Source organism: Bos taurus, chromosome 7 (genome assembly GCF_002263795.3).
Source record: "Bos taurus isolate L1 Dominette 01449 registration number 42190680 breed Hereford chromosome 7, ARS-UCD2.0, whole genome shotgun sequence".
Lineage (NCBI taxonomy): Eukaryota > Metazoa > Chordata > Mammalia > Artiodactyla > Bovidae > Bos > Bos taurus.
The window spans coordinates 72232494-72255720 of NC_037334.1; the positions used below are offsets into that span (position 1 = coordinate 72232494).

General features: G+C 41.1%; 1 protein-coding gene across 2 annotated transcripts in view; it reads right to left on the minus strand.

Moving 5' to 3' along the window:
- The window catches only part of ATP10B (ATPase phospholipid transporting 10B (putative)), a 316602-nt gene that overhangs the window by 14192 nt on the left and 279183 nt on the right, over positions 1 to 23227 (minus strand). For both annotated transcript variants that reach the window (XM_024995294.2, XM_015472347.3), the window contains 3 exons: positions 8274 to 8474; positions 6853 to 6933; positions 5451 to 5555 (listed from right to left, as the gene is read on the minus strand). In XM_024995294.2, the coding sequence (XP_024851062.1) occupies positions 5451 to 5555; positions 6853 to 6933; positions 8274 to 8474 (387 nt within the window). The remainder of the gene's footprint in view (positions 1 to 5450; positions 5556 to 6852; positions 6934 to 8273; positions 8475 to 23227) is intronic.

Sequence of the window (23227 nt, forward strand, 5' to 3'; positions counted from 1 at the left end):
GAGAAGCTCTGAAAACTGAATAGATGTTTTCTTTTTGTAAGAGATATTTATACTTATAAGAGAAATCTCCATTTGTAAGGGTGTCTCCCTCTCTGTACCAGGAAAAAGAAACATTCTAAATTTCTAGAAAATCTATCAACTTCCACATCTGGCCTCCCCTAACCCCCAAACTTCTTTTGTCTTAGGTTGTAGTATTTAAGGTGGTGGCTAGGGCCATAGTTTCCTGGTCTTTTCCTGGTCTCTCTCATGTGTATAGGAAATACTGATTAAACTTCTGTTTGTTTTTCTCCCATTAATCTGTCATTTATTACAGGAATGTCTAAGCTGAGACCTAGAAGGGTAGAGAGAAAATTAGTTTTTCTTCCTCTACACACATTTGCCTCAGATTTTATTAAAAGGAGCCTTACAGATACAATTCTACCACCATGTATCCCTTGCAAATGCCTTTTCTTTCATCTTGAAAATAAATTGTGTTCATCACTTTTATGTGTATTTTATATGTACATGTTTATGTATCCGTGTTAATGGATACTTTAAAAATTTTATCATGTAGATATCCTTCTGAATTCTTTTCACTAGCCAGTATGCTGTGGAGGTTTATTTTTGTTGCTAAATGCTGTTCTATTCATTTTAACTGTTCTAGTATATGACTATGCTACTATTTGCTTTCCTGTTGGTGAACATTTAGGCCGTTTCCAGTTTTTAAATTTTGCTTTAAAGAATAATGATGTAATATCTTATATATGTCTATGTATGTCTATGTATATACATGTGTAAAAGGTTGCATATTTAGAAGTGGAATTGTGTCACAGCCTGTGAATACTTCTAGCTAACTCTTCTAACATATTCTTCTAGCTGTTTTCAAATTGCTTCTCCAAAGTGGTGCTATCAGTTTATAGTTTACCAACAGAATATGAAAGTTCCTAGGTTAGGCTTTATTATCTTTAATGAAGTAGTATTAACTCATACTGCTGCTGCTGCTAAGTCGCTTCAGTCGTGTCCGACTCTGTGCGACCCCATAGACGGAAGCCATCAGGCTCCGCAGTCCCTGGGATTCTCCAGGCAAGAACACTGCAGTGGGTTGCCATTTCCTTCTCCAATTAACTCATATTATACTACATACCATACTATAGCATATGTACTATATACTACAGTAGTATTAACCCGCACTACTGAGTTAATTTGCCAATATATTATTTAGAATTTTTACATTTATGTTCATTGAGGAAACTGCTTTGTAATTTTGTTTCCTAGGACTGTCCATGCTCATTCTGATATCAGAATTAATCTAGCCATGAAAATTGGATTTGAATCCATGAAAAAGTTGGTATGACATAGGAATTATTTGTCCCTTATAAACTTGGTCAAACTCACCTTTACAATCCTTTGGCTTTGTAACCTTAGGGATAAGATTGCTGATTTGGTTTCTAGAATGGTGATTGGTTTATTCAGCTTTGATGAATGATTTTGCCTATAGCTTGGTAAATTTTATATTTAAAGGATTTAACTTGGCTTAACTTTTCAGAAAAATATTAAAAATATTGATTCCATTGACCATTGTATACATGAGATCTGCATCCATGAAAACAGAGGGCTCAACACCATTTTATATAAAAGACTTGAGGATCTGTGGATTTTGGTATTCACACGAGTCCTAGAACCCGTCCCTGCAGGTACTGAGACACCTGTGTATCCATAATTGCAGTCTTTTTCATTTCTAGTACTGTTTTCGTGGCCTTCTCTTTCTGTCATCTTTTGGATAAGTTTTGTCAGAGGTGAGTTTTTTCCCATTTTTGGCTACACGGTGCAGCATGTGGGAATCTTAGTTATGTGACCAGGTATTGAACTCATGCCCTTGGCATTCGGAGCATGGAGTCTTGACCACTGGACCCCCAAGGAAGTCCCAAGAGGTGAGTTTTCAGTAGTGTTCGAAGAGCTCAGTTTTGGTCTTATTGACCTTTCTTTGATTTTTCTCTCATCTTTTTTTCTTTTCCATTTTCTTTAGGTTTACATGGTATTTTTTAAAGTTTCTTAAGTTGAAATTTTAGCCTCTTTTTAATCTTTTTGTTTTTAATAGTAAAAGCTTTAGCTGCATCCCACAAGTTTGCATATATATTTTTGTAGTCATTCAGCAGCAATAAGTATAATTTCCATCATGATTTACTTTTGACCTCCTAAATGACCTGTTTAGATGTGCATTTTGAAATTTCCACGCATGTTAGGCTGTACTTTCATTGTTTGTATTTATTAATCTAAATGCATTACTATCAGATAATAGGTTCTTTATGATACTGATTCTTTCAAATTCCTTTGTGATTTAGAATTTGGTCTTTAAATTTTTGGTGTATGGTCAGGTGTGTTTGAAAGATGCATATTTAGTATCTGTTTAGAGCAGGATTTTACATATTGGGGCTAACTGCAATAGGTCAAGTGTGGTAATTTATTCAAAGCTTGATCTGTGTCTGTTTTGATAGAGTTCTATAAAAACATCATTCTAGAATTGTAATTTTTTCCATTTCTCTTCATATTCATGGGATGAGAAAGTCCTATCTGATACTTCTGGCCATCATTTTCTTTGTTCTTACCTTTTCCTCTTCCCTACAGCCTGGGGAATTGATAGTTTCCTATATTCCTCTAATTTCTTCCCTCTCCTTTATGTTAATCTTAAGTTTTTAGTAATTGTAAGTATTAAGATACTTTAAGATTTATGAGGTACTAAATAAATTAAGACTTTAAGTTGTGTATTTCTTGTCCTATTCATACAATGAAGACTTCAGCATAAATTACCTACAGAATAGCCTTTCCTTACCATTACGTTTTTTCTTGCAGTTTTAGCTTTTATTTTCTTTCAGGTTCTTGCGTATTTCTCTCTTTCTTTAGTGAGGGTCGGAGAAGGCAATGGCACCCCACTCCAGTACTCTTGCCTGGAAAATCCCATGGACTGAGGAGCCTGGTAGGCTGCAGTCCTTGGGGTCGCTAAGAGTCGGACACGACTGAGCGACTTCTTTCTCTTTTCACTTTCATGCATTGGAGAAGGAAATGGCAACCCACTCCAGTGTTCTTGCCTGGAGAATCCCAGGGACGGGGAAGCCTGGTGGCTGCCGTCTATGGGGTCACACAGAGTCGGACACGAATGAAGTGACTTAGCATAACATAGCATAGGTGGTAGACCTTATAGAGTTTATCTAAAAATGTCATTTTTTTTTTTTTTAACCACAGGCTACTAAGAAGGGACAGAAACATGTTATATACAGGTAAGAAGGGGAAAAAAGCAAACATACAGCTGTATTATTTGCCTTTGATTCTGCTGTTTGATAAAAATAAATCATTTTCTCTGACTGAATGAATATAGCAATGACCTAGGAGATTTTTGTGGCCTTCTTAGAGAATTAAAATCAGTGTTTCTCCACTGGTTGGGTGGGTGTACTTCCCTTGGGAATCTTTATTTATCAGTCCTAAGTGAACTATCACTTAAGTGTAGTGCTTGTGTACAAATAGTGTAACTGTTTGCTATTTGGCCTTAAGTCTTTGAAGATAATTGCTCCACTATTTTTTGGTTTCTATTGTTTAATTGCTGTTAATTTTCAGGTAATCTGTCCATAGTCTCTGGCAGATTTTAAGACTGTTTCTTTTATACTGTACAGTTTTACTACCAGGCACTATATCCAGATTTATTTTGATTGTCATTCTCAGTGATGACCTCTTCAGTACTTCTCTAACCATTCTTTCCTTGTTCTTCTATTCTATGAGTTCTATTATGTGGCTGTTAGAGTCACGTATTCCAAATATCATTCCTCTTGATTACATTTTCATATTTCTGTGGCATTCTGCATAAGTACACAATACTTTCCAATTTTGGTAGTTTACTCTTAGCCAGTGTCCAGTCTAGAGTGGATTCCACAAATTGCATTTTTAGTTTCAGTGACAAACTTTTTGCATTTTCAAGAGTTCTAAATATTTCCTTAGCTTGGTTCAGTTCCTAGTATTAAAATTATGACTGCCTTCTTCACAGTTTCTGATAAAATGAAGTGGTTTCTCTGGTGGTTCTGAAAGAGATTTATTTAAGCTTGACTAGGCCTTTTTGTTTTTATCACTTTGTTCTATCTGTCATGGCATGAATTGGAACTACGGGGTTTTCAAGATGGGAACTCTGTGATCTGGAAGCCCCCTTGGGCGGCTGTTATCAGCCACTGCTTGGTCCAGCTTGTGACAGCAGGGGGAGGGAAGAAGTTCCACTGTAGAAGGTTGGGAATACCCTGAGCCTACTTAGGGAAGTTTCTAAACATTTAATACAAATGCTCTCAGGAAGATTTGTTTTTTGCCAAGCTGAAATGGTTCTTTCCATAAAGTGGTCTCCCTGCACCCATCAATCTTACCTCATCACACTATTGGCACAAAGGTTAAAAGGTCAAGAGTCAGCCAGCTAGGCTTTAGGCTTGCTTCTGTCTTGTACTGCTTGGGGAAAGTTTAACCTCTTTATATTCATTTCTGTATCCGTAAGATGGGAATTAAAAAAAATACCTAACACGTGCATATGTTGCAAAATGATTTCCACAATAAGTTTAGTAAACATCCATCACTTTGCAATACAGTTGACTCTTGAACAACACAGGTTTGAACAGCATAAGTTCACTTATACACAGATTTTTTTCCCACTAATTACATACTATAGTACTGCATGATATACTGTTGCTTGAATCTGTGGATATGGAACTTCAGATATGGTGGGACAACTGTAAAGTTACATGTGGATTTTCCCCTGTGTGGAGGATTGGTGCTCCTAAACCCTAAATTGTTCAAGGATCAACTGTGTATGTCAAGTCATTATGTTGTACAGCTTAAACTTATCCAGTGCTCTGTGTCAATCATATCTAACTAAAAAAAAATCTTATCTAAAGGGCTGTGGGAAGTTAAGAAAGTACATTAAAATCATACAGGTGTGTACCTGGCATGTAATTTTAAGCTCTATGTTTTTTATAATTATTATTGACTAGTCAAATTTAATAAGAAAGCTAGCGTTACCGTTTTGAATTACTAAAAAGTGATATTTGGACATACTCGATATGTTATGTGGAGACAGTCTTCTAATCTTTTACCCCCAATTAAATGGACAGCACAGCTCTGTAACATCGTCTCAAGTATGGTCAGTCAAATGTTTCCCTTGTCTCTCAAACACCCATGACTTTTGAAATCGAAAGTACCTGTTTTGGCAATACACTGCCTCATTGTATTACATGTCTTAGTTATTTCATCCTGACTAGATGGTGAGCAAGTTGAGGCCTGCAATTCTATCTTCTCTACTTCTTTATCCCTGTTGAAGTGGACCACAGGTACGAGCTCAGCATTTGTGTTTCAGTGGATCAATGATACGGAGAAAAGCAGCTCAAATCTGAATGCAGGTGATGGAGAGGAACACAATTTTTAGGCCCAAAGGGCTTGGGGGCACTTACCCAGGTCTTCATTTCCATTGCCTGGTGCAAGAGGATTGTGGCAAGGGAGATGGTGTTGATGGGTGTTCCAAAGGTAAAAACGTCGATATCAGAGTCCTTGTAGGTCTGCAGAGCAGGAACAAACAGGCACTGTCAGCTGTGCCCAGGGACTGAAGGCCTTAGTTTGGACAAGTAAAGCACCAGTGGAGGCAGGTGTCAAGGGAGGGGAAGGAATGGGGAGAAGCTGTCCAGCTACTGTCATGTGGAACTGACTGCAGGGACAGACAGGAGGAGGAGTGAGTTGATAGGACTAAACTCTTCAAAATGCATTTGCAAAGGAAGCCATGAAGAGTATCCCAGAGCTTTGCAGAATGAGTAAACAAAAAATTGAGTACCTACCAGGCACAATGCCAACTGCTAAAGATACTCCTGTGTCCACTTTCAAGGAGTTTAGAGTCTACCAGGCAGGGCAAATGTGGTACAGTTTAAGGGTGTAAATGCTAAAATGGAAGCAAGTACAAGGCACTTTGGGAGTAGAGATAAGAAGTCAGCTGAGACTGTAGTAAGGGGAATTGTTCTCTTGAAAGGAGAGAGAAAAGGCAGATCAGGCAGAGGCCAGAACTGAGGGTGAAAAGTCCAAATCATCCTAGATGGAATAGTCCTAAGTGGTAAGTCTGTTGATCACACAGTAAGGGCAAAAGAGGCCTGACTAGGGAGGGTGTTGTAAACCAGGAAATTCTGAGAAAGCACAAAATGCTTGCCTCCTCAACACCCATCATGTTGCTGTTTGCAAAAGAACATGATCCAGAAACTAGGCAGATACCACTGTTTTCCTGGCACAAATTACTCCACATCTGAGCTCCTTGTCTGGGAAGAATACAGCTATCCTATGCTACATACATTCTCACTCTGTAAACTGGGTAACTGAATTGAGATGGGGCTGGTATCCTGTGCTCCCTGTATTCTTATTTTATTTCAGATAAGGTAGTAACTCTTATTATCAGAACTTGGAAGCACAAATGTAAAGACAAATCAAGAGGTGTAAACTCAAATACCTTCAGTGTTCAAGTAAGAAGCAGTAAATGAGTGAGTGAAGATGGCTAGGCGTGACACAAAAGGGCACGGTGGCGACTATGACAAACTAGAGACCAGGTCCCCATCTAAGCAGGGTGGTGAGCCAACTCTGGATTTTGCCATGATCCAGTGTAATAACTGCTTTTAATTTTTCCGAAGCTGGCAGAAATTAAGATGTTTTGGTAAAGTATTCTGACTTTCTGAATATGCTGGGTGGAGTCTGCAGGCCTCCTATTTGGAGCCCCTGCTCTGAAGAGTCCAGAAAGATACTATTTGTCTGGGATTTCATATTAACGGGACTAGCTCTACCCTGCTGTTTGTATGGTTAGAATGGGACCATACACCTTACCAGGTAGGGGATAAAGAAACAGACGAGGCTCTGGTAGAACGCATCCGCCATGGAGATCCAGAAAGTCAGCAGGTTATAGCACTGTCAGGAAAGAACACATCGACAGTTACCACCATCTGAGCAAGCCTCTGTTCCTTGTAAGCAACCTTCTTGTGCGTGGCTGGGCCAGACAACATGGCACTTACAATGTTTCTTACCCTAGAGGCAATACAGTGGGATGATCAAGAGCACAGACCTGGGAGTGACAGGACCTCAAGTCGAGTTCCAGGCCTGTGTGACCTTAGTAAAAGTCACTAGACTGCTTTGGGAATTGTTTCTTCTTCCATAGGAAGTAGATAAAGACGATACCGGCTAGATTTCCTTGAGTTTCAAGAGGTCTAAATACAACTGTGCTTTGGTACCTAGAAAAGGCTCGGCTGTTAATGATCATTAATACTAGTGCTAATACAAACTTCGTAAGTTTAGAGATTCTGAATAGCATCTGAAAAGGAGCTCTCAATCACCGCCCAGGATCACGAGTTCCCAAGAGACAGCTCAGTGGCTTCGGAGATGAGCTTTCTTATTTTGTGCTTCCTTCCTTGGGAACACTGAAACCATTTACAGTGTATGTTTCTGCTACATTAACTTCTTTTGATGTTAGATACTAAAGGGATACATTATGCAGCCAACTCACCTATGGGAAGGGGACAATGAGAAGGGCCCAGGATGTCGTGCGTCATCTCCACATCTCCCTCGCCTGAAGTGCTGGGGTTGCTAAGTTGTTCTCCACCTGTCTTTGGCTGAATATGGGGCTTGGTTCTTCACTGGTCGTCCACAAACTTTCACCAGCTCTCAAGCACCACATCTAGCTTTGCCCTCCTTATCTGAGATGTAGAGCTACCCTAGTGCATAGCAACATCCCTTTTCCCAGAGCTCCTCCTTTGAGGCCATCAGGTTCCCTCTCTGCCTCCAGGTTCCCAGCCTGTCTGTGCTGGTCAGTCTGCCTGCTGTAGGACCTTCCCGAATCTTTAAGGGCATCAGTGTGGCCTCTGTGCCTTCTAAGAAACTATTTTGATGGCTTTTAGCCCCAGGGATTCCCAAACCAAGCCTTGGGGGTTCTGCTGAAGGCCTGCAAAGATCAGAGAAAAGTGATGCAGTCTTTCTGTAAGCCCTCTTCCCCTTTAACTAGCACAGGCCCATATTACTGTGTGATATAATTAAGAAATAACTAAAAAGAAAAATATCCACCTGGTCCATCACCTTCAACAGCAAATGAGAAACAGGCCAGGAACAGGGAGCAGACATCCTGGGTCACATGGGAGGTAAGTGGCAGAGTGGTGACCAGAACACAGGATCTCTGGCCCAGCACTCCTTCTCTGACACCTCTAGGGAGGAGCTGAAGGTCACCTTCCAGTGCCCCTGCCTCTGCCCGGTCCCCTTACCTCGGAGTTCTGGCCGCTCTTGTACAGTTCGGGCAATGCCAAGAGTGTTTCCATAGAGATGTCCTTATCGAGGACTCCGAAGACAAGAGGAGGCAAGGAAGTGAAGAAGAGGTTGAAGAAGATCAGCTGCCAGTAGTCAATCATGGTGGAGCCAGAGAAACCGCAGAAGAACTGGTACCAGAAGAGCAAGTTGACGTAGCACTGTGGGCAGAGAGCATGGCCTTGGAAGTAAGGACCCGAGGGCAGCCATCACCAGACACTGCTTAGGAGCTCTGACAAATAGCTGCTCGGACCTGGAGCTTCAATTCCCTCACTTGTTACATGCAGGGTTGTCTAAAGATTAGAGGTAATTCTCATCCTTAGATTCTGCTCTTACTATTACTACTGCTGCTAAGTCGCTTCAGTCGTGTCCGACTCTGTGCGACCCCATAGACGGCAGCCCACTAGGCTCTCCCGTGCCTGGGATTCTCCAGGCAAGAACACTGGAGTGGGTTGCCATTTCCTTCTTTAGGACCTGAAGAGAATTCTATCAACTTGTAAAGTATACTATGGTGGTTTTTGGAGGCAGGGAGGACTGGCTTTGAATCCTCAGTTCTGTCATGCACTAGCTGTGTGACCTAGGACAAATTCTTTAACCTTTCTGAACATCATCTTGCCACCTTTCATATGGGAATAGTAGTATATAGACCATGGCCCGTGAAACCAAAAGGCAGTAAGTAGTTATGATTAGCAGTGCAGTAAGAGGAAAGACTTGACCGTGGGCAGGATGGCTGGTGGGAGGAGGACTTCATGAGGAGGTTGACTTCAAAACCCTTTCCTAATGGTCACACAACTCAGAGGGTGAAGAATAAAATCTTATACTGAAGTGTTGCTTTATGCTTTCTAAAGATCTTTCCACTAAAGACCTCCTCACTGGAGAAGGGCTGGGTCACAATTATTGTCTAACATATTGTGATGTGGTTTGGTGACTTGACCAAGATCACGATAACAGCTGGTCCTGGTGTTAGAACTAGAACTCAGCTCCATGTGGCTGAGGCACAGAGGGGTAAAGGGTTTTTAATGTAAGGAATCATTCAGCAGGTCTGTGTTCAAGCTAGTATTCTCATCCCCTAACCATTGGGCCAGCATTACTTTTAAGAGGCTCTCTGATTATTATTATTATACTACTAGTAGTAATATTAACATTCATATTATTAATACTACAATTATTATTTGAGCTTCTATTTGTGATGGATGTGTGGTAATAGTATATTAGTATACAGCACATTAGGTGGCACAGTGGTAAAGGATCCACCTGCCAATGCAGGAGACGAAAGAGACAGGAGTTCAATCCCTGGGTTGGGAAGATTCCCTGGAGAAGGAAATGGCAACTCATTCCAGTATTCTTGCCTAGAACATTCGATGGACAGAGGAGCCTGGCAAGGTACTGTCGATGGGGTTGTAAAGAGTTGGATATGACTGAGCACACACACAGCACATTAGTAGATATGCAATATACATAATTTGTCCCAACAACCTAGCAAGATAATGTTATTGCTAATAATATAATAGTACTATATTATGTATTATTAAATAATATTTAACATTACCTATAGACGAGGAATTTGAGGCTCTGAGATACTCACTTGTCCCTTGCCTATGTTTGGAGCTAGGAAGTGGCACAATTAGCCTTCAAGTTTTCAAAGCTTCCTCCTCAACCACTCCAAGCCCTCTTAGTCCCATCTTTGGATAATGCCATAACAATGCTGACCCAGATTCTTCCATCCAAGAAGCGCCATCCTTTGGCTCTCCTGCCCAGATGACTAGTGGGGAGTCTGAAGGAGACCCTGGTGCTCTTAGATACCCTGGGCCTTGCATTTCTCTGAGGGCTGGGGTCCCCTCCGTTTCTGCTCCAGGGCTTCAGGTCACCTCTTCCCACTCTAGTCCCGTGATGCTGAAAGGGCTTTTCTGCTATGAGTTTTTGATGAGGTTATTTCTCAGAGAAGGAAGGAGAGGGCTCAATCTGTTTCCTGGGCAGACTCTGAGTCCCCAAAACAACATCACCAACCATTTATGCCCTTGACAGGGTGGCTTTAAGAAGAACCAAAGTGGTAAAGTCTCCTTGATACTAGTGTTTAGCAATCGTATGAGGCTTTGGTTTTTGTCTTTTGGCCCTTTGAGCACCTTGCCTTGCTTCTCCCTCTCCAGCTGACTGAGAAAGACACTCACTCTTAGTTCCATGTACACACAGGTGGCTTGAACGGCTCAGATGGGGTGACTGACTACACTAAGGCTGGAAGTGACCCATCTACAGACAAGGCCAAGAATAGCAATGGCAGCAGTAATAACAAAGACTCCTAAAGCACTTCCTAGGGGCCAGGCTCTGTACTGACCCATTCAGTCCACTTACAAGCTGGATGAGGCAGTCACTGCTATCCTCATTTTACAATTGAGGAAACTGAGCTTTGGAGAGGTCAAGTCATGGGGCTAGGGTTACAGACTAGTAAGTAACAAAGCTGGAGTCCAGACCTAGATGTTCAGGCTAAACAATATGCTGCTAAACAACCAATGGATCACTGAAGAAATCAAAGAGGAAATCAATAGAGACAAATGACAATGAAAACATGATGATGGAGCAAAAGCAGTTCTAAGAGGGAAGTTTATAGCAATACAATCTTATCTTGGGCTTCCAATCTGGTGCAGTGGTAAAGAATCTGCCTACCAATGTAGGAGACATGGGCTCAGTCCCTAGATTGGTAAGATTCCTGGGAGTAGGAAATGTATTCATTTCCACTCTAGTATTCTTGCTTGGGAAATCCCACGGACAGAGGAGCCTGGTGGGCCACAGTCAATGGGGTCCCAAAAAGTTGGACACGACTGAGCACAAACATACACACACAATTTTACCTCAGGAAACAAGAAAAATCACGAAGAAACAACCTAACTTTATGTCCAAAGCAGGTAGAGAAAGAAGAACAAACAAAACCCAAGGATAGTAGAAGGAAAGAAATCTTAAAGATTAGAGTAGAAATAATGAAACAGATGAAAACAATAAAAAAGATCAATGAAATGAAAAGCTTGTTCTTTGAAAAGATAAAAAAATTGATAAACCTTTAGCCAGACTCTCAAGAAAAAAAGGGAGGGCTCAAATCAATAAAATTAGAAATGAAAAAGGATACATGTTACAACAGACACCACAGAAACACAAAAGATCATGGAAGACTACCACAAGCAACTATGTGCCAATGAAACGGACAGATTCTTAGAAAGGCACAGTCTCCCAAGATGGCTTCACGGGCGAATCCTATCAAACACTTAGAGAAGAGCTAACACCTATCTTTCTGAACCTGTTCCAAACAATTGGAACACTCCCAAACTCATTCTATGAGACTATCATCACTCTGATACCAAAATCAGACAAAGATACCACCCACACAAATTACAGGCCAATATCACTGATGAACATAGATGCAAAAGTTAAGTCGCTCAGTCGTGTCTGACTCTTTGTGACCCCGTGGACTGTAGCCCACCAGGCTCCTCCACCCATGGGATTCTCCAGGCAAGAATACTAGAGTGGGTTGCCATTTCCTTCTCCAGGGGATCTTCCCGACCCAGGGATCGAATCCAGGTCTCCCACATTGCAGGCAGAAGCTTTAACCTCTGAGCCACCAGGGAAGCCCTGCTGCTATTGCTGCGAAGTCACTTCAGTCATGTCTGACTCTGTGCGACCCCATAGACGGCAGCCCACCAGGCTCCCCCGTTCCTGGGATTTTCCAGGCAAGAACACTAAAGACGCAAAAATCCTCAACAAAAGACTAGCAAACCAAATCCAACAACACATTAAAAGGATCATGCACCATGATCAATTGGGATTTATTCCAGGGATGCAAGGATTTTTCAAGATCTGCAAATCAGTGCGTTATAGCACATTAACAAATTGAAGACTAAAACCATATGATCATCTCAATAGATACAGAGCTAGAACAAATAATTTCACAATTTGTATGGAAATACAAAAAACCTCGAATAGCCAAAGCGATCTTGAGAAAGAAAAATGGAACTGGAGGAATCAACCTACCTGACTTCAGGCTCTACTACAAAGCCACAGTTATCAAGACAGTATGGTACTGGCACAAAGACAGAAATAGAGATCAATGGAACAAAATAGAAAGCCCAGAGATAAATCCACGCACATATGGACACCTTATCTTTGACAAAGGAGGCAAGAATATACAATGGATTAAAGACAATCTCTTTAACAAGTGGTGCTGGGAAATCTGGTCAACCACTTGTAAAAGAATGAAACTAGAACACTTTCTAACACCATATACAAAAATAAACTCAAAATGGATTAAAGATCTCAACGTAAGACCAGAAACTATAAAACTCCTAGAGGAGAACATAGGCAAAACACTCTCTGACATACATCACAGCAGGATCCTCTATGATCCACCTCCCAGAATATTGGAAATAAAAGTAAAAATAAACAAATGGGACCTAATTAAACTTAAAAGCTTCTGCACATCAAAGGAAACTATTAGCAAGGTGAAAAGACAGCCTTCAGAATGGGAGAAAATAATAGCAAATGAAGCAACCGATAAACAACTAATCTCAAAAATATACAAGCAACTCCTACAGCTCAACTCCAGAAAAATAAATGACCCAATCAAAAAATGGGCCAAAGAACTAAATAGACATTTCTCCAAAGAAGACATACAGATGGCTAACAAACACATGAAAAGATGCTCAACATCACTCATTATCAGAGAAATGCAAATCAAAACCACTATGAGGTACCATTTCACGCCAGTCAGAATGGCTGCGATCCAAAAGTCTACAAATAATAAATGCTGGAGAGGGTGTGGAGAAAAGGGAACCCTCTTCCACTGTTGGTGGGAATGCAAACTAGTACAGCCACTATGGAGAACACTGTGGAGATGCCTTAAAAAACTGGAAATAGAACTGCCTTATGACCCAGCAATCCCACTGCTGGGCATACACACTGAGGAAACCAGAAGGGAAAAAGACACGTGTACCCCAATGTTCATCGCAGCACTGTTTATAATAGCCAGGACATGGAAGCAACCTAGATGTCCATCAGCAGATGAATGGATAAGAAAGCTGTGGTACATATACACAATGGAGTATTACTCAGCCATTAAAAAGAATACATTTGAATCAGTTCTAATGAGGTGGATGAAACTGGAGCCTATCATACAGAGTGAAGTAAGCCAGAAGGAAAAACACCAATATAGTATACTAACGCATATATATGGAATTTAGAAAGATGGTAACGATAACCCTGTATACAAGACAGCAAAAGAGACACTGATGTATAGAACAGTCTTATGGACTCTGTGGGAGAGGGAGAGGGTGGGAAGATTTGGAAGAATGGCATTGAAACATGTGAAACGTCATGTATGAAATGAGATGCCAGTCCAGGTTCAATGCACGATGCTGGATGCTTGGGGCTGGTGCACTGGGACGACCCAGAGGGATGGTGTGGGGAGGGAGGAGGTAGGAGGGTTCAGGATGGGGAACACATGTATACTAATTAAATAATTTTCCATTATTAAAAAAAAAAATCATTTGCAGTTATCCAATCAGGATACTCAGATACCACAGAAATACATAGTATTAATATTAGAGACTACTATGAACATTCATATGAGAACAAGTTGAATAAGTTAGCAGATATGGGTAAATTCTAGAAATACACTCTACCAAGACTGAATGATGAAGAAATAGAAAATCTAAATAGATCTATAACTGGTAAAGAGATTGAATCAGTAACCGAAAACTTCCCAAGAAAGAAAAGCCTAGATGTACACGGTTTGGCTGGTGAATTCTACCAAACATTTAAAAAAGAATAAATAATAATCTTCAAACTATTCCATAAAACTGAAGAGGAGGGAACACTTCCAAATGCATTTTACAGAGCTAGCATTACCCTGAAACCCCCCTCAAAAAAAAAAAAAAAAACCAAATTGAAGAATAAAAACCATATGATCATCTCAATAGATACAGAAAAGCTTTTGACAAAATTCAACACCCATTTATGATAAAAATTCTCCAGAAAGTGGGCATAAAAGGAACATACCTCAACATAATCCCACACACCTATGGTCAACCTATGACAAAAAAATGCAAGAGTATACAATGCAGAGAAGACAGTCTCTCTAATAAGTGGTGCTGGGAAAACTGGACAACTACATGTAAAAGGATGAGACTAGAACATTCTTTAATACCATATACAAAAATAAACTCAAAATGGTTTAAAGACTTAAATATAAAACATGACACCATAAAACTCCTAGAACAAAACATAGGAAAAGCATTTTCTGACATAAATCATACCAATGTTTTCTTAGGTCAAGGCACTAGAAATAAAAGGAAAACTAAACACCTGGGACCTAATCAAACTTACAGGCTTTTGCACGGTAAAAGAAGCCATAAAACGAAAAGACAACCTATGAACTGAAAGAAAATATTGCAAATGAAGCAACCAACAGGGGATTAATCTCCAAAATATACAAATACATGAAACTCAATATATATAAAAAAAAACAAACCACCCAGTCAAAAAATTGGCAGATATAGACATTTCTCCAAAGAAGACATACAGATGGTCAAAAAGCACAGGAAAAAATGTTCAACATCACTAGTTAGTAGAGAAATGCAAGTCAAAACTATAATAAGGTTTCACCTTATAGCAGTGACTGAGAGACTTCACTTTCACTTTCATAGCAGTCAGAATTGCCATCATCAAAAAGTCTACAAACAATAAACGCTGGAAAGGGTGTGGAGAAAAGGGAACCTCCAATACTGTTGGTGAGAATGTAAATCAGTACAATTGTTATGGGGCAGAGTATGGAGGTTCCTTAAAAAACTAAAAATAGAGCTTACTGTATGATCCAGCAATCCAACTCTTGGGTATACATCCAGAGAAAATAACTTGAAAAGATACATGCATTCAATATTCATTGCAGCACAATTTACAATAGCCAAGACATGGAAGCAGCCTAAATGTCCATCAACAGATGAATGGATATAGAAGATGAGGTATATATATATACACACAATGCAGTGTTTCCTCAGCCATAAAAACAATGATATAATGCCATTTGCAGCAACATGGTACTAGAGATGATCATACTAAGTAAAGTCAGAAAGATAAATATCATATAGTATCACTTATATGTGGAACCTAAAAAAATGATACAAATGAACTTATTTACAAAAGAGAAATAGACCTATGGATTTTGAAAACAAATGAAAGGTTATCAAAGGGGAAAGGTAGGGGGAGTTTGGGATTAACATGTACACTCCATATAAAATCCATAATCAACAAGGACCTGTTGTATAGCACAGGGAACTCTGCTCAATAGTCAGCAATATATATGAGAAAATTTGGGAAGGAGTGCATAGGATATATGTATATGTCTGAATCACTGTGTACAACAGAAACTAATGACACAAATTTACATTTATAAACATAATTTAAAATTAAAAACATTATAAAACAACTATACTCTAAAATAAAAATTAAAAAGAAATAATCGACTGTATTATTAGATTATCTCGGTGCAGGAGGGCTGAGAGGAGCTACTCCATGTTCAAGGTCAGGAGGGGTGACCTTGTCCAAGGTAAGGAGCAGCAGCTGTGCTTTGCTGGAGCAGCCCTGAAGAGATAGCCCACGTCCAAGGTAAGAGAAACTCAAGTGAGATGGTAGGTGTTGTAAGAGGGCATCAGAGGGCAGACACACTGAAACCATAATCACAGAAAACTAGCCAATTGGATCACATGAACCACAGCCTTGTCTAACTCAGTTAAACTAAGCCATGCCGTGTGGGGCCACCCAAGACAGGTGAGTCATGGTGGAGAGGTCTTACAGAATGTGGTCCACTGGAGAAGGGAATGGCGAAGCATTCTTGCCTTGAGAACCCCATAAACAGTATGAAAAGGCAAAATGATAGGATACTGAAAGAGGAACTCCCCAGGTCAGTAGGTGCCCAATATGCTACTGGAGATCAGTGGAGAAATAACTTCAGAAAGAATAAAGGGAAGGAGCCAAAGCAAAAACAATAACCAGTTGTGGATGTGACTGGTGATAGAAGCAAGGTCCGATGCTGTAAAGAGCAATATTGCATAGGAACCTGGAATGTTAGGTCCACGAATCAAGGCATATTGGAAGTGGTCAAACAGGAGATTGCAAGAGTGAACGTTGACATTCTAGGAATCAGCAAACTAAAATGGACTGGAATGGGTGAATTTAACTCAGATGACCATTATATCTACTACTGTGGGCAGAAATCCCTCAGAAGAAATGGAGTAGCCATCATGGTCAACAAAAGAGTCCAAAATGCAGTACTTGAATGCAATCTCCAAAATGACAGAATGATCTCTGTTCATTTCCAAGGCAAACCATTCAATATCATGGTAATCCAAGCCTATGCCCCAACCAGTAACGCTGAAGAAGCTGAAGTTGAATGGTTCTATGAAGACCTACAAGACCTTTTAGAACTAACACCCCAAAAAGATGTCCTTTTCATTATAGGGGCCTGGAATGCAAAAGTAGGAAGTCAAGAAACACCTGGAGAAACAGGCAAATTTGGCCTTGGAATATGGAATGAAGCAGGGCAAAGGCTCAGAGTTTTGCCAAGAGAACATACTGGTCATAGCAAACACCCTCTTCCAACAACAAAAGAGAAGACTCTATACATGGACATCACCAGATGGTCAACACCAAAGTCAGATTGATTATATTCTTTGCAGCCAAAAATGGAGAAGCTCTATATAGTCAGCAAAAACAAGACCAGGAGCTGACTGTGGCTCAGACCATGAACTCCTTATTGCCAAATTCAGACTAAATTTGAAGAAAGCAGGGAAAACCACTAGACCATTCAGGTATGACCTAAAGAAAATCCCTTATGATTATACAGTGGAAGTGAGAAATAGATTTAAGGGCCTAGATCTGATAAACAGAGTGCCTGATGAACTATGGAATGAGGTTCATGACATTATACAGGAAACAGGGATCAAGACCATCCCCATGGAAAAGAAATGCAAAAAAGCAAAATGGCTGTCTGAGGAGGCCTTACAAATAGCTGTGAAAAGAAGAGAAGTGAAAAGCAAAGGAGAAAAGGAAAGATATAAACATCTGAATGCAGAGTTCCAAAGAATAGCAAGAAGAGATAAGAAAGCCTTCCTCAGCAATCAATGCAAAGAAATAGAGGAAAACAACAGAATGGGAAAGACTAGAGATCTCTTCAAGAAAATTAGAGATACAAAGGGAACATTTCATGCAAAGATTGGCTTGATAAAGGACAGAAATGGTATGGACCTAACAGAAGCAGAAGATATTAAGAAGAGATGGCAAGAATACACAGAAGAACTGTACAAAAAAGATCTTCACAACCCAGATAATCACGATGGTGTGATCACTCACCTAGAGTCAGACATCCTGGAATGTGAAGTCAAGTGGGCCTTAGAAAGCATCACTACGAACAAAGCTAGTGGAGGTGATGGAATTCCAGTGGAGCTATTTCAAATCCTGAAAGATGATGCTGTGAAAGTGCTGCACTCAATATGCCAGCAAATTTGGGAAGCTCAGCAGTGGCCACGGACTGGAAAAGGTCAGTTTTCATTCCAATCCCAAAGAAAGGCAATGCCAAAGAATGCTCAAACTACCGCACAGTTGCACTCATCTCACACACTAGTAAAGTAATGCTCAAAATTCTCCAAGCCAGGCTTCAGCAATACGTGAACCGTGAACTTCCAGATGTTCAAGCTGGTTTTAGAAAAGGCAGAGGAACCAGAGATCAAATTGCCAACATCCGCTGGATCATGGAAAAAGCAAGAGAGTTCCAGAAAAGCATCTATTTCTGCTTTATTGACTATGTCAAAGCCTTTGACTGTGTGGATCACAATAAACTGTGGTAAATTCTGAAAGAGATGGGAAAACCAGACCACCTGATCTGCCTCTTGAGAAATTTGTATGCAGGTCAGGAAGCAACAGTTAGAACTGGACATGGAACAACAGACTGGTTCCAAATAGGAAAAGGAGTATGTCAAGGCTGTATATTGTCACCCTGCTTATTTAAATTATATGCAGAGTACATCATGAGAAACACTGGACTGGAAGAAACACAAGCTGGAATCAAGATTGCTGGGATAAATATCAACAACCTCAGATATGCAGATGACACCACCCTTATGGCAGAAAGTGAAGAGGAACTAAAAAGCCTCTTGATCACAGTGAAAGAGGAGAGTGAAAAAGTTGGCTTAAAACTCAACATTCAGAAAATGAAGATCATGGCATCTGGTCCCATCACTTCATGGGAAATAGATGGGGAAACAGTGGAAACAGTGTCAGACTTTATTTCTTTGGGCTCCAAAATCACCACAGATGGTGACTGCAGCCATGAAATTAAAAGACGCTTACTCCTTGGAAGGAAACCAACCTAGATAGCATATTCAAAAGCAGAGACATTACTTTGCCAACAAAGGTTCGTCTAGTCAAGGCTATGGTTTTTCCAGTGGTCATGTATGGATGTGAGAGTTGGACTGTGAAGAAAGCTGAGCACTGAAGAATTGATGCTTTTGAACTGTGGTGTTGGAGAAGACTCTTGAGAGTCCCTTGGACTGCAAGGAGATCCAACCAGTCCATCCTAAAGGAGATCAGTCCTGTGTGTTCATTGGAAGGAGTGATACTGAAGCTGAAACTCCAATACTTTGGCTACCTCATGCGAAGAGTTGACTCATTGGAAAAGACCCTGATGCTGGGAGGGATTGGGGGCAGGAGGAGAAAGGGACGACAGAGGATGAGATGGCTGGATGGCATCACCGACTGTATGCACATGAGTTTGGGTGAACTCTGGGAGTTGGTGATGGACAGAGAGGCCTGGTGGGCTGCGATTCATGGGGTCACAAAGAGTCAGACATGACTGAGCAACTGAACTGAACTGAACTGAATTTAATATAAAAAACTGAAGCTGTATTAAGTCTAAAAATAAAAGAAAAAATACAAGATTTCTGACCTTTTGTCTTGGACTTTTACTACCGTATCATTTTACTTCCCCACCAGGGATTTTCAGTTAGAGACATATGCACAGTACACCCATGGGGCTCAGTGGTAAAGCATCCACTTGCCAATGCAGGAGACATGGGTTTGATCCCTGAGTTGGGAGGACCCCTTGGAGTAGGAAATGCAACCCACTCCAGTATTCTTGCTGGGAAATCTCATGGACAGAGCAGCCTGGCAGGCTACAGTCCATGGGGTCACAGAGAGTCCAACACGACTGCGCACACGGGCACATCTGCTCAGTGCAGCAGTGCTACTTCCGTAGTGTTCAGGGACCTGTGTTGACCCAGGAATGTCCGTTCCTGGTCCATGACAAAAAACTGAAAGTCAGCTTTTAGAAACTTATATAAGCCATGTGACCGAGTCATTCATGTCTGTTGAATGTAATAAACAATTTGAACCTGTGTTTAAAAAAATACTCAGCATCTTATTCCAGGTTACAGGTGTGACCAAACTCCTCCCTTTATGTTCCTGATCTACACTCTTATACTTCCTTTATAACTTCCTTACTGCCTTGTGTTTTTTACTGAAAGTCACTTACACTTGGTTTTGGAATTAGATATAACATATGTTATAAAATGATGAGTAAACTTTCTGAAATATTTCCTGTAAGGACTGAGGTTGTCAAACGTCTCCTCCTTGGTTGGGGAATGGAGTAACTCATAGTTGAATCTTGTCTTTCAGGAAATAGCTTAAATGCTATTTTCTTCTGGATTGATTAGGTTAAAGTCTTCTGGCAACATATTCATGGCACCCTGATCTTCCTCTAGGGGAGATACACCAAGAAAATGTTTTAAAAGTTTTCATTTCTTTTCCCCTGTCCCAGTGCTTGTCAAGCTTTAAGGTTCGTATGCATCACCCAGGGATCTTTCTGACAATGCAGATTCCAAGGTAGGTGGCCTGGAGTGCAGCCCAAGGATCCCATTTCTAACAAGCATCAATATGATGCGAATGCTGCTGATCCAAAACCCACATTTTGAGAAGATTTATTGAAACCAGGAGGTGATAAACTACATTCTGCATGTCAAGTCCAGCCATAAATAAAGTTTTACTGGGACACAGTCACAGTGATTCATTTGCATATTGTCTATAGCAGCTAGAATGGAGCTGAGTTGGTGTAACAGAGTGACAGAGGCTGTACTTCCACAAAGCAGAAAATATTGATGATTAGACCCTTTGTAGAAAAAGTTTGCTAAGCCCTGATTTAGACCATACACCTCATGAGAGCAGGGAACATGTCTGTCTAGATGTCTCCTCCATATCCAATGCCTGATCGTGTTCCAACACAGCAGCTGTTCAATAATTTTCTGAATAAACAAATTACATCTTGGTAGTTCTATGGTCCTAACACCCAACCTGCAGTTTGAACATGAAAGTGTGTTTCCTTCCCCCACAGGTCATGTTAGGACCTTGCTTGATTCTACTTGCTCTGCCTGGCTGAAATCTCTGCACCCCGAGGGGAGAGTGCTGAACTCCGTGATGGCAGATGGCATGGCTGAGATTGGGTGTCTGCTTTTCCTCCCAAGAAGCTACAGTGCATAATTAATTCATTGTTCACATTTCAGAGCAGGCAGGGTTTTAATCCCCTCTGAAATTGGTTTCGGATGTGGAAGTCATAGTTCTCCACCCTCTAATTGCAAAGGGGAGATAATACGGCATCGGTATTGAAATTTTGAGCACGGCATCGGGCTGGAAATAAATATCATTTAAGCTTTGAAAGCATGGCTGGCTGGAAACGTTTCCTTTTCTATTTCACAAATTTAATGCAGAGAAGTTGTGCTTATTCAAAAGAATGATTCTTTTGGAGACAAGGAGAAAAAAACATTAAATGGGGGCATTTTAAATTCTAAATAAGCAGTCTTTCAAGTCAGATAGAGACTTGTTTGCATAGACTTGTTGAAATCATGGTGCCATCCAGTTTCTCCCATTTACATTATTAGTTGTCATGCTGCTTGTTTACATATACATTGAACTCTGCACAGAAATGCTTATTCCCGAGTCAGGGTAACTATGACGGTGCCTGAAAGCAGGCCTGGGAGAACAGATATATGCCATTTTGTAATTTCTATTGGCCTGATAAGTTTCCCTTCCATCACTCTGGTCTTAATCCTCCCCTTTTCCTTATGCAAACAGGATTCTATTTGGAGTCTCCTGGGAATTATTTAAAGGTCCCTGAACTGGATAATGGGAAATGCAGGCCCTGTTTCCTCACTTAGTAAGGCAGTGCTCTGGCTTCTTCCTATGCCCATTGTTAATCAAGTGCTTTGCAAACAACAACCTCTGACAGTTTTAATACCTCAGCTGGTGTGTGCCTGCTTTGGGCCCTTATCAACAAGACAGAAATACACATTTTTTTAGAGAAACAATAATAGCCCATAATGACTATATAGTGCTACATGCTACCCAGAGGTCTGATGATAAAGCCTCTCGATAATGGTCTCTGAGGACAGAGAGAGTCCTAGGCTTCCCATGTTATTGATGAGGGAGTCAAGGCTCAGAGAAGTTAATTAACTCTTTCAAGTTCACACAGCATATTAGAGTCTGCTGCTGCTAAGTTGCTTCAGTCGTGTCCGACTCTGTGCGACCCCATAGTTGGCAGCCCACCAGGCTCCCCCATCCCTGGGATTCTCCAGGCAAGAATTCTGGAGTGGGGTGCCATTTCCTCCTCCAAGGCATGAAAGTGAAAAGTGAAAGTGAAGTCACTCAGTCGTGTCCGACTTGTAGTGACCCCATGGACTGCAGCCCACCAGGCTCCTCCGTCCATGGGATTTTCTAGGCAACAGTACTAGAGTGGGATGCCATTGCCAGACTAAAACCCAGATGATCACTGTACTCAAGTATTTTTGCAAACAGATACTTAAAAAAAATTATTTTTGGCTGTACCACTCAGCACGTGGGATCTCAGTTCTTTGGTCAGGGATTGAATCCATGGAAGTGCAGAGTTTTAATCACTGGGCCACTAAAGAAATGACAAGTCCTGGCTGGGAAGGCTGGCAATGCTGAAGTGATATGTAGGGTCTTGGGTGGAAGCCCAGGATTCCAGCCCTAAACCTTTCTCTTCACTCTCCCAAGAGGCAGAATGGGGCTCTTGCATTGGTCTGTCTCTATCTGGGGAGGAAACCTAAGCTACAAGACACACTAGCTGATCTTCCAATCCTTCCTCCTTGCAGCCAGAAAACAAAGCTCAATTATGGAGTCCCTCTGAGAGTTACAACAGCAGTACCAAAGATAAAAAAGAATGGCTAATTTTAGAGGGTGATCACTACATGCCAATCACTTTCTACACAAGCTGTCATTTCATCTTCATAGCGAGCATGTGAGAAAGCTACTATCACCATCCCCATTTTTCAGACGGGGAAATGAAGGTATGAAGCCATTACTGAATACAGGAACCTGTATTTGAATCAAATCTGACCTGACTCCAGAGTGCATGCTTGGAACTACTCACAGTACTGCCTATGTGCCATGTGCTTTCCAGACAGCACTGCTAGTCTTTGCAATAACCTCACCGAATAGTACTAGCCCCATTTTATCAAAGAAGAAATTGAGGCCCAGAGAACTGAATTGTCTTGCCCAAGGTTCCCCGGTGGCTCAGACGGTAAAGTGTCTGCCTGCAATGCGGGAGACTTGGGTTCGATCCCTGGGTCGGGAAGATCTCTGGGAGAAGGAAATGGCAACCCACTCCAGTACTCTTGCCTGGAAAATCCCATGGATGGAGGAGCCTGGTAGGCCTCAGTCCATGGGGTTGCAAAGGGTCGAACATGACTGAGGGACTTCATAAGTACAAGGTCACTGAGCTGCTAAGGGGCCGTTGCAGGATTCAAAATCCAGGTCAGCCTGACTCATTCCCTTATGCTGAGATGCTTTGTCTGCCTGGGGGCGGGGTGGGAGG